Source organism: Neopsephotus bourkii, unplaced genomic scaffold (assembly GCF_033783945.1).
Source record: "Neopsephotus bourkii isolate Nb327-2 ecotype Australia unplaced genomic scaffold, CSIRO-AGI_Nbou_v1 NB_1630, whole genome shotgun sequence".
NCBI classification, from domain to species: Eukaryota; Metazoa; Chordata; class Aves; order Psittaciformes; family Psittacidae; genus Neopsephotus; species Neopsephotus bourkii.
In genome coordinates this window covers 1,292,541-1,303,780 of record NW_026902105.1, presented here as the reverse complement: position 1 = coordinate 1,303,780, position 11,240 = coordinate 1,292,541, and the positions used below count along the sequence as shown (strand labels likewise).

At 56.1% G+C, this 11,240-nt stretch overlaps 1 protein-coding gene across 2 annotated transcripts; it reads right to left on the bottom strand.

Annotated features, from left to right (window-relative positions):
* Positions 1–5,611: 5,611 nt before the first annotated feature.
* On the bottom strand, positions 5,612–11,179 carry OSR2 (odd-skipped related transciption factor 2). 2 transcript variants are annotated; one of them, XM_061373211.1, is made up of 4 exons: positions 10,859–11,179; positions 7,407–8,133; positions 6,764–6,863; positions 5,612–6,170 (listed from the first exon to the last, which is right to left on the bottom strand). In XM_061373211.1, the coding sequence occupies exons 2-4, from the start codon at positions 8,060–8,062 to the stop codon at positions 5,988–5,990; spliced, it is 939 nt and encodes a 312-aa protein (XP_061229195.1). In that variant the 5' UTR covers positions 8,063–8,133; positions 10,859–11,179; the 3' UTR covers positions 5,612–5,987. The 2 variants fall into 2 exon arrangements, with proteins under 2 accessions (XP_061229195.1, XP_061229196.1); XM_061373212.1 differs by having other exon boundaries at positions 5,612–6,088; positions 10,859–11,178.
* Positions 11,180–11,240: the final 61 nt, after the last annotated feature.

The window sequence follows — 11,240 nt, the reverse complement described above, 5'->3', positions numbered from 1 at the left end:
ACGAACGGACGGGTGTCCAAAATGCCCTAGCATGCAAGAGATCCCTCACAAGCATGCAGCAAGGTTGCCGCAGGTCAAGGCGCTGCCTGAGGAGTAGGAGTCTCTCAGCATTGCCTATGGCAAGGCACCACCAGTGCTGCCTGCGCCGGCAGGTTTGTGCTCATCTGCACAGGGAGGTGAAGTTTGCTCCTTTCAAAGCCAGAGTTCTGGGAGATTTCTATAAAGGTACAGCCAAAAGCGCCGGGTTTTGTACTCTTCTCCCAGCCACAGCCCTCAGCCCTGTGAGGCGATGGAGCCACTCTCTGGATCCTACAAGAATTTCAGGGAAGCAAAAGTCCTGCTGCTCCCCTTTTCCTACTGAGAAGATGCTGGTGGCAGATGGACCCCAAAGGCCTGGAGATTTGCTTGGCTGTTCTGGAGCGGTCCAGGGACTGCCCAGCACCCTCCCCAATGCCCTTTCACTGCAGCCTGATGGAGGGCAGCTTGTGAGGGTGCTCCCCCAGCTCCCAAAAATTCAAACCAGCCCTGTGAGGCCATGTAGCCCATGTGTCTGTCTATACCCCTGACTGCATGAGGGCTGGGTACTCAGCCTGTTTGTACTCCCTACTGGTACAGCCGCCCTGGCAGGGCCCTGCTGCGTAGCCTGCTCACCTCAGGCTGAGCTTGGTGTTTTCTGCATCGGTCAATTTTAAGATAAGTTTTTAAAGTAAATCTGCACTGCAAAGTTTTGCCCCAGTGCTGGCAGAGGAAGAAGCCTTCTCAGGAAAGGCAGCCATGCTCTGCTCCAGCCTGCCTGTGTGGGGTGAAGGCGTGAGGCCACTGTGCCTGGGATTAAGTGCTATCAGGTCCCGTTCCACTCATCATAAAGTCCTGTGGTAGTGTTTGAAAGTCACTTCTGGGAAAGGGTGCTCAGTCTTGTGAGGGAGGCTCAAAGGGGGGGAAGCATCTGCGCTTCTGTTGCCTTAATTCTGCAGATTTAGAAAAGGTGTCTAGTGTTCTCAGTGTAGATATTTTTGCATCTCTTGTTTGGTAGACTAGAAGCTTCTAGAAAAAGTTTCACAAACAGCTGCATCTGGATTTTCAACAATAGAGATTAAAATTGATGTTTGATGCAGGCATGATGTCTTTATTTTGAATGTAGGTAAGTATTTTGAAATCTAAGTTTTCCTTTTTAGTAACTTAATTAAAAAATACTTTTTTTGTTAGTAGTTGCACTATTTTTGCCATCGTTACACTGTTATAAGTAAGAAAAAGGAGTAATAAAAGCTTCCATAAGTAAGGAGGAAAAGAGATGCTGTGAGGAGAGAAATATAAGCTAAAAACACAGTACAATATTAAAATAAAAGCAACATATGTCCAGATCCTTGTGTAATATAGTTTGGTAAACCAAGTCACTCTTCTACACATGAAGGACTGTCTCTAGTTATGGGGAATGGAGTGATCGGAGGCTCTGAGCCAGCAGTACCACTTGGCTGACCCACTGCAAACTCAGTCTAGAGATTTTGGGGTCACTGCATTGCTTCTGTCATTCACCTGAAACCGCTGGCTCCTCTTGACCTCCATGAGGGCCACGAAATCTGGCAGCTGCAGTGCTGCTGCCAGCAGCACTCGCATCCTAAGCAGCCAAGGCTGCTGCCAGCTGCCTGCACTGCCGATCCTGGTCTCCTTGGGATCACTCTGCTGGCTTTGTGCCAGACCCAGCATGCTTAAAATGGTCTGAATACATCTATGGCACTTGCACTGATGCCTCCTGAGTGCCACGTGGATGTGGCATTGATTAATGGAGACAGCAAGGAAGGACCGGCATGGAAAATGAGCTCTGGGTCAGTGATGAGAGAAGAGCCCATATGGGCGGGGGGCTACAGGACAGATTGAGGCAACTAGAGGAAGCTGGGAAATTGATTCAAAAAGAGGGAATGAAGAAGTCTGACTGAGGGAATTTGCTTAGGAAAAGAGAGGTTGAAACACAGGGTGAGACACGGGAAGGCAAAAAAGAAACAAGAAAAAAAGTTAGGAACAAGATGGAGGTGGCACTAGGCAGGGATCAGGGTACAGTGCAGAATGAGGGTGAGGTGAGAGAAAGAGCTCCTGGAGCAGCCACACAGAAGTAGAGTAGTGAGAAGGAAGAGGGAAAAGGAAGGAGGGAGAGTTCAATAACTAAGTTTTTTTCACTTGATTTACTCAAGTGGCTCAAATAGTGGAACCCTCAGCACCGGCCTTTAGCCCCAGCCAGACATGACCATGCCGCATTCCTGGGCTGCTGCTGGTCTGTTTTCCAGTTAGATCCAGACTGTGCCTGTTTCTGAGGTGGTACAGGTACAAAGTTGGGCTTTGCCAGCAAAGCTGTGCTGGCATTGGGAATAATCTGTCCTGGTCTGTAATGGCATGGCGTGCTGTTGCTGTGTAATAGATGCCGTCATAGGAAAGCATTATGCACACATAGCTGGGCTGAGCTGCTCCACCATCGGCTGTGGACAGCATCCATTCCAGCAACTGATGTACAAAGAGCTCGGTTTTCAGATATTACTGAAAGGACTATAATATTCAAAACTGATTTGCCCCCAGAATGGAGATTATGGCCACATCGTATCTTATTATCTGATGGGTTTTCTCCCTGGTACATTCATCCCTGGTATGTAGCACAGCTAGTCCCTCTCACTGCTCCCCCACTGCAGCTGCTGCCTTTAACACAGGAAAAGGTGCACAACACTGACAGCGCAGGAGGGAAGAATCAGTGCTGAAAAGGAAGGGGCAATGGCAGAGAGAAGAGCACGGGGAAGGGGGTGGCAGGTGGTTTGGGAAGCTCCAGGAAACTGCAGAAGGGCATAGCTGTGCGCTGTGTTCCGGACTGAGCTCCAAAGGGAAGTAGGATACTTCACACAAACAGAAACGGCAGTCACAGGAACATTAGTGTGTTTAGTGTTTGTGTTGTGAAAGTCAGGATGGCACTTTACGGCTATAAAAGCCCTAGCCCTGCCCAAAAGACAGCTTTACAGAGCTTGTTTCTGTTCCCAACAGGTCTAAAACCAACGAAACATATGTGTATTTTAACATGTTATTTATAGCTGCCTCTGAAATTTCCCAGGGAGAGATGAGCTTTTTAAAAGTGAATGGAGCGTGTCAGTGCCATAGGCAAGTGTATAGATAGCAAAGAGAAATACTAAATCATCCTCTGACGTTTTAAGATGGTAGCTACCGGTTTAACTTTAAAAACTAGTCCAGGGACCAACTGCAGCGATACTTGTCACTGCACCTCCTCAGCAGTTTGGGCTTCATTCTGGCCGCTGAGCTTAGGAAATCCTCAGAAGATTTGCAGTCTGTGTCTGCTCAGGGGGGAAGCTTATTAAACAAGCAACCCCAAACAATTAAATCAAACCTTAGCTATACGCAATCATTTTAATTTCATCCTTTGATATCGTTCATCTGATTAAGCTCTTTCTAAACTGCACATAGAACTTGGCCTAGGAGAAGCGGACTAAGCCCATATGTATCCTGACAGGGGTGTTTACTTGAATGGAGTTATCCCAGCCTTGACGTGCATTCTTGGAGATGCAAAAGGGCCTGGGGACAGGAACTCAGAGAACAATAAGGATAGAGAAACCGAGAGGAAATAACCTACTAGGAGAACAGGAATGCAGTGGGAATAGACAAATCAGAATGAAATCAGATACTGGATAGATGGAACGGAAAGGGAGTGAGAGATGCCTGTAGAGAGAGATTTGGAGAAGAGCAATACGGAGAGAGGAGCAGTTTGGAGAGAGAGGACAAGGGCTGCCAGCACGGGGGGCAGGCAGTGCCAGGCATGCAGCACCCCAGGCAGGGAAGGGGTGCAACTCACAGGGGTGTGAAACGGAAGCGAGCAGGTGGCCCTTAAATAAACTTTGACTAGGAAGGCTGTTCTTCAGCCAGCAAACCAGAATTTCTGGCTGCAGAAACTTTTTCCCTCCCCATCTTGCTGGACAGGAGCAGATGGGGAGGTAGGCCTTGGCTAACTGCTAAATTTTGGCTGAGTTTGAGACTGCCACATCGGTTAGAACTCACCTGGCTGCTTCTGCCTGGGGCAGAGCAGGGCTACCCCAGAGATCCTGATGCTGGCCCTGGAGTGGGCATGGCAGCCCTCTGTGGAGGCAGCAGGCAGATAACAAGCAGCCACAGGCAGAAAATGCAGTCCTTTCTGCACTGAGAGCCTGACTGCAGCACAGGCGCTGGCGGTCTTGACTTGCTACTCACCAATAGGGTGCAGGCAGTGCAGTTCCCTGCTGCAGGACCAGCGAGGGCTGTTGGAGATGGGTCACCACAGCCACCCAAGCTCTGTCAGCATCTGCTCCCCGTGAGCTTGTTGGGACTTGTGACCCCCCTGGACTGTGCCGGAGCGGGACTATCCCAGAGTCCCAGCACCATCCATGGTGGGAACCCTCCCCACTTAGTGCAAAGGGATCACTTCCCCCCGACAGGGATCCCTGAGCCTGGAGTGGGGGAGATATCTCTTCATAGTCTGGGAGAGGATAAGAGCAAGATGAGTGTCCCCAGCCTGGCGAAGAACTTTCCAAACTACCCAAGACAATTCAGGGAGGGTGCTGGGGCTGACAAGAGCAGTGGGAAGGCAGAGAAGGAATTGCCTATCCAAGACACCTTGCAACACATCAGGAAAAATGCCCCAGGGCTGGTACCAAGCCTTCCCGGAGGGGACCAGAGGCATCGGTGAGGGGCTCACAAGGGTGGCAAGGAAGGGGAGACCTGGGGCTATCCGCGTACTGGATGCAGGCTCTGAGCATGCATCCCATGGGGTGGGCATGCCGGGCAGCCCAGAGTCACCCCGATGCAGTACAGCTGGGGCTTACAGAGGTGGCAAAGGAAGGACGGGGGGGGGGGGCGGGGGGGGTGAAGCACGGCTTGGCGAGCGTGTCCCGAGAGGGGAGAGCAGCCCCTCTCCTCGTCTGCCCCCCGAAGATGACCCGTGATCGGCAGCGCGAATGGGGAGATCGGGGGGGGGGGGGGCGGCTCAGCTCTGTGCGGAGCCCACTGATGTGCCCCGGGGCGGTAATTGGGCCTCGCTGTTTGCTTCCAGAGCTGTCAGGAAAGAATTGTCTTCTGCGGGATAAAGTCCCTATCTACGCGGGTGAATTACCCGTGTCCAAAGTCTACTGGCAGGAGGAGGCTGCCTGCTGCAATCTCCGAGAAAGGGATGACTTTTACAATGTATGGGCTGATTGCAAATAAGTTACTAATAAGCCGCTTTGGCATAAGAACGGCTCTGTGCATTATTTCCTAAGATGTGTTTATTTGCAAGTATTTCTTTCTTTCTCTTCTTAAAAATATATATATATATATCACTCGGGAAAATAAAAAAAAAATACAGAAGTTAATATTTAGACATTCATACTATTAAGTAATAGAGCTATAAACTCCCAAATCCGGCACTTTCATTTTACTAAACAATAGATAACACAACAGCGACAGTGAAACAGGCCAAACAAAAGCAAACACCAAAATTGTTGTGACAATACAATCACCCGGATAGGAAATGTATTCAGTATGCTTTTACCATCGCACTGACACAGCAGGGAAAAAAAGCCTGAATGTTCAGAGAATAATACAACAAGGCAGGAGGTATTTGGAAAAAGAAAAAGGGTTTATTTTGAAATACACTTTTAAGGGATACTTTGCCTCCCCGATTTGTTTTTGATGTGCATCTGACACAACGATATAAAACAAACGAAGAAAACCGCTTTCTGTACAGAGCTCTAAAATGAGCCGCGAGTATCTACAAGACGACGAAGCGTTACGCCTGGGTGTGGGTTGGAGAGGGGCCCGATCCTGCAGTCCGCACTCTCTAAATGAGTTTCGCAGACGTGTGGTAGGAAAGCTTGGCCCCGAGCGTGCCTGTGTGCCTTCGTGTGTGTGAGTGTGTGCGCCTGGGAGATCCTACAACACAGTCCTTGAATACAACGGGCAGGTGGAGCTGCCGGCGCGGGTCCCTGGCTGCTTTAGAAGTCCTGCCGCGGGGTGTGAGTTAGACTGTGCCGCCGTAGATCACAGTTTCGCCTGAACACTTTGCCGCACTGCTCACAGTTGTAGGGCTTGATGTCTGTATGGGTAAGAAGGTGAGTTTTCAGGTTACTTCTTTGATTAAAGGTTCTTCCACATGTGGGGCATTTGTGTGGAGATTCCTGTTCAGATTTGAAGCAAGCAAAGGATTAATCCTTCACAAACTACCTGGTTGCAAGTTATCACTGCACTTTTTTCTTATCGCAACGCACAATTTGAAATATCGGGATCGGACACGAGCGAGCGCAGCCACCTCCTGCCCCCCAAGTGGTACTTCATAGATATCGATTTGTGGCATTCCGCGCTCCGGGGGGGGCACAGGAAGGAGCCGCCGCACCGTGCGCCCGCCCCGGGGCTCCCGTGGCAGGACCGCCGGCAGGGCATTACGCTCCACACCGCTCCGCGCTGCCCCGCGCCGCCGAACAACGAAAATCGCCTCAAAACAGTGGCGTGGGCAAAACGAAACCCGGGGCTCGCTTCCCGCTGCCAACCGCGTCCCCGACAGCTTTAAGCCCACGGCTGCCGTTTTCCCGCGGGTCTCCCGCAGTCGCGGAGGTATCCGCAGGCTGCTTCCCGTCCCCGGGGGAGCACTGAGCCGTGCAGCCCCCCGGCTTCCCTCCGCGCCGGAGCCCCGTCCCCCGACCGCCGCAGCCCCTGCGAGGCGGCTACGCGCAGGCGGAACCCCGCGGAGGAGGCCGGGGAGCGCCGGGCTCACCTGCATGTGTAGGGTTTTGTGGACCGCCAGGGTCCTGGATTGGCAGAAGCCCTTCCCGCACTCCTGGCACTTGAAGGGTTTCTCTTTGGAATGGATGTACCTGAAATGCAACCCGAGGAGTGAGCAGCAGTGCCGGGAGCGCGGAGCCCACCCGTCCCCGGGCCCCGCTCCCCCAAACCCGGCTCCCCTCAAGCGCCCGCCCTGTACTTTCCCCTTTCCCTTTCCTGTATAACCCTGTTCATGGCTGAACTCCTCTATAGGTTAAAAAAGTCGCAGTAATTTGTATCGAGGTGTGTTCGCACTCTCTGGTGACAGACGGGACAGCTTCGGCTCCGCCGGCTGGACCCCAGCATGCTCTCCTCGAAGGCAACGCTGATCGGCCGCGGGGTGCGGAAATGGGCCCACCTGTACCCCGGCCTCCTTCCACGCCTCCCAAAAGCAAAACAGGGGAGGTGACCGCAGCCCCACAGTGCGGGTGCCTGTCCCACGCCGAGAACAGGTTTTGGCTCCGCGGAGTCTGAGCGGGGTTTTCTCCTGCTGCCTTCCCGGCTCATTCCGGAGCACTTCAGCCTCCCCCCCGCCCCACCGAGCGGCTCCCCCACAGCCCTGGCCCGGCCCCCGCCCCGCGGCGGCGGCCCCTCACCGGTGGTCCCGCAGGTGGTCCTGCCTCCGAAAAGCCTTGTGGCAGATGTCGCAGGTGTAGGGCCTCTCGTCCGTGTGGGTCCGCTCGTGGATGAGGAGGTTGTAGGACTTGGTGAAGTGCCTGCCGCAGAACTTGCAGATGAACTCCTTTTTCGTCTTGGAGGGCAGGCGGCCGCGGGAGGGCTTCCTATCCGGGGACAGTTTGCTGATGCCCGACAAGGGCGAGGTCAGTCCAGGGCTCAGCTTGGCGAGATCCCCCACCTTGGGGGGGTCCTCCTGCGTGGCGGCCACGGCCAGGTTGGCAAAGTCAAAGCGGGGCCTGTCCTTGTGCAAGGCCGGGAGGACGTGAGCGATGGCCCCTTGCTTGGGGTGGAAGAGGTGCGTGGCAAAGGGGAGTGCTGGGAAAGTGAAGCGGGAATCCACCAAGCCCTGGGCGGCTGCCATCTCCGTGATGGTGGAGCGGGTAATTTCATGCACATTGGGGTAGCCCAATGTCCAGTGGTTCATGTGCATGGTTTGCACGGCGCTGAGTCCATACAGACCTTGCAATTGGTCCACAGTTGCGGGAAAGGTGTTCACAGCCTGGAGGAAGGAGTAATTGGTGAGTTGCAGGGACGGGTGCAGAGGGATGGGGGCTGGCAGTGCCTTGCTTCCCATCTTCCCGGGGCGGGTGCAGGCAGGCGGTGCAGCTGGTGCCTTTGCTGGGCTTTCGACACGGGGAGAAAATCCTGGGAAAAGGGAGAAAAGAGGGTAAAGGAACTTTCTGAGAGCACCGTGGTCTCCTTGGCCGAGGTGAACGCAGCGGCGGGGCCGGGGGGAGCCGGGCACGGCTCCGGGGGGGCCCAGCGCCTGCCGTAGCCCCGGCGGCCGCCACCGACCCAACCAGCGCGATAGCTTTGACCGGAGAGTCTAAAGCGTAAAAAAAAAAAAAAAATTAAAAATATCACTCCCGGAATACGAATCCAAAATTTAAATTAAAAGGAGCAATCCCACCGCCAAGCCAACCGAAGGAGACGCAGATTCAAATTAAACGAATCGTGAAAATATACACCCGGAACGGGGCCGCGGCGGCTCCGATCCCCTCCACAGTCCATCGCTGCTCCCACCGCGGGGACAACCGTGGCCACCCCCTTCTGCCCTCGGCCAACCTGGCCCCCGCCGTCGCGCCCTGCTTCGGCCCTGCTCCTGCGGGCGCAGAGGCCCCGACTCCGACCTCTCCTGGCTGGGGCCTCCCCGGGAAGGAGTGGGGTGCTCACGGGGAGCCGAGGAGGGCCCGGCGGGCGGCGGGGGGAGAATAACCTCCGCGTTCATCCCGGCACGGGTGCTTATTTTTGTTCCTTCAACAACTCATTTATCAAGATAACCGAGAGAGAGAGAGCAGGAGCTGCTGCCCGCACTCACACCTCCCACCCAAGCCTCCGCCGCAGCGATCCCGAGGAAGGCGGCCGGCCCCGCTGCCTCCCCGGCCCGCCAAGGTCTGCCCGGACCGGCGCTGCCCCGCAGCCGCCACCTCCGTCCCGCAAGGTCGCGAAGGGCGGGCACAGCCCCGCTCCCCGGTCGGGATCTCCTCCGGGGGGCAGGTCGGCAGGGCCGGGAGCTAACGAGCGGAGTGTGAAGAAGGTTTCGCTCAGCCCGCTCGACTGAAGCCACCGGGCCCTCTCCTCCCGCCGGCCGGGAGAACCCCGCGGCGCCCCGTGGCCACGCTCCCTCCGCGGGGCAGCGGCTCTGGGGGCAAGCTCCTGCCCTCTCCTTGTTTTCGGTGAGGGTTCCCTTCAAGCAGCCGGGCGGCTACCACGACCCATGAAAGCGGCTAGAGCAAGAGCCGGGCGCTCCCGGGCCTGTAAACAAGAGGTAGGGCCGAGGTGCCTCAGCACCTCCTGGGATTTGGGTGGAGGGGATGGTAACGCGGAGTCTCCAAATTAAACAAGAGTCCCCGTCTCCCCAAAAAAGTAACCTAAAACACACCCCACCTTTTCAAACAACAACAAAACGAAGGGAACTCTCGGAGCGCAAAGCCCGCGCCTGGGATCACTGTCTCGGTCCCTCAGGGCGGCCGCCGCCTCCCGCAGCCCTCGCCGCTGCCGCATGGTTAGGGCCGCTCCGCTGGCACCGGGCATCGGGAAGAGACTTTTCGGTATTTCCCTTAAAATCCATTTCTCCTCCGTTCATGGCACCATTTGTGAATGGGCCCTCTGGGGGAGAAAAATGCGGGAAGAAAGTAGGGTGTGAATGGCAGCGTTCCCCCTCCCTGTTTTCGTTTGCCTTGAATCGCGGTTCTCTGGGATTTCCTCTGCTCCCTCCCAGTTTTACTCGTTTGCGATTGTCTCGAGACCGGGGACAGGGATATCCACTCGACCTATTACATATGGCGACCATTTCTTTTCTTTTTTGGTGGTTGGGGGAAGAGGGGGTGGTTATATATAGAGACTTATTTTTAAAGATGTCGTAGCGTGTGTCCCTCTTCGCTTTCCGCCAGGAGCCGACACAGCGGCAATAAAATCACTGTTCACCTACTGCTACGGCGGCTCCTGCCCCAGCCCGGCCGGCGAGGCCGGGTCTCAGAGCGATAGGTCTCGGAGCTGTGATCAAGGCAGGTAGAGCATTTCTGCGGGGGGACGCTCGCCTTTGACCGTGGCGGTCGATAGCTGTGTGGGGATATCACTGTACGCCGCTCGTTTTCTTGTCAAAGAACCAAGTCCGAAAAGCTATCCCGGCCACAAAATACGTATTTTAACACTGAAACTTTTCAAACTACACCGTTGCCTGACACACGGTCCATCTATTACTATTTGTACCGGGAGGTCACTTTATGAAAACCTAATAAAAAGGCCCCAAAGTGCCTTCGTGGGGGATTTTAAGGCTATTTCTAATAAGGTGTGAGGGAGAAAGTCAACCAAAAACGGATGTTACTTAAATCTTGGCACTTCCTTTTCCCTTTCCCTCAGAGAGCTTAATTAAATTAAGCCCGGTGCCCCGGCAGGGCTCTCCACTCTACCTGCCCGCCGCCGGCCCGTGGCCCGGCTGCTGATACCCTGCGCAACCTCCCCAAGGGCGCTGCTGCCAGTCCCTGGGCCCTGGGCCGCCTTTGCTGTCCGCCAACCCCTCCAGGAGCCGCCGCTGCCCGCGCAACCCGGTTATTTGCACGGACCCAGGGCTTCTCCGGTGCTCGCCGCGGGTCCGCGCCGCAGTCCACGCACAGACCGGCTCCCCCCCTGCAAGGAATTCCGCGCGAAGGACACGCGCTCCGGGAGGCACCGCCGCCTGCCCCGCACCAGCGCGCCCGCAGCCGGCGGCAGGACCCGCTCCCCCACCACCGCGGAGTTACGAACTGAAAGTAAACCCAGCGGACCGCGCTCCCTGCAGAGGGGTCACGCTTTTCCGGAGCCCTGCCGCGGACCCGCGCCCCGCTCCTGCCGACGGCAGCAGGCGGGACGGGCCGGAGAAGCCACTTACCGACCGCAGCCGGCGGCTCCTGCCGGGGCACAGCCGAGGCGGCCGCCGAGGCACTTTCACGGAAACATTAGATCCACAGCGGGGACGGCGGCCAGCATGGTGCGAAGTGCTGGGAGGCGGCTGAGAGCTCTGACGGTCCCGGGGTCCCGGGTCCCCGGCATAGACCGCAGCCTCCCGCCCGCAGCCTCCCGCCTTCGACCCCGGCGATGCTCGGCGCGAGTCTGAGCCGCCCCCTGCCCGGTCCATCACATTTCAGCGGTGAGTGGCGTGGAGCGCTGTCCCCGCCCGCCCGACGCCGCCGCCGGCCCACCCCGCGGCGCGCACAGCCCCGCGCTCTGGGCTGTACCGCTCCGCCCCGACGGGACGGGACCGCCCCCGGCCC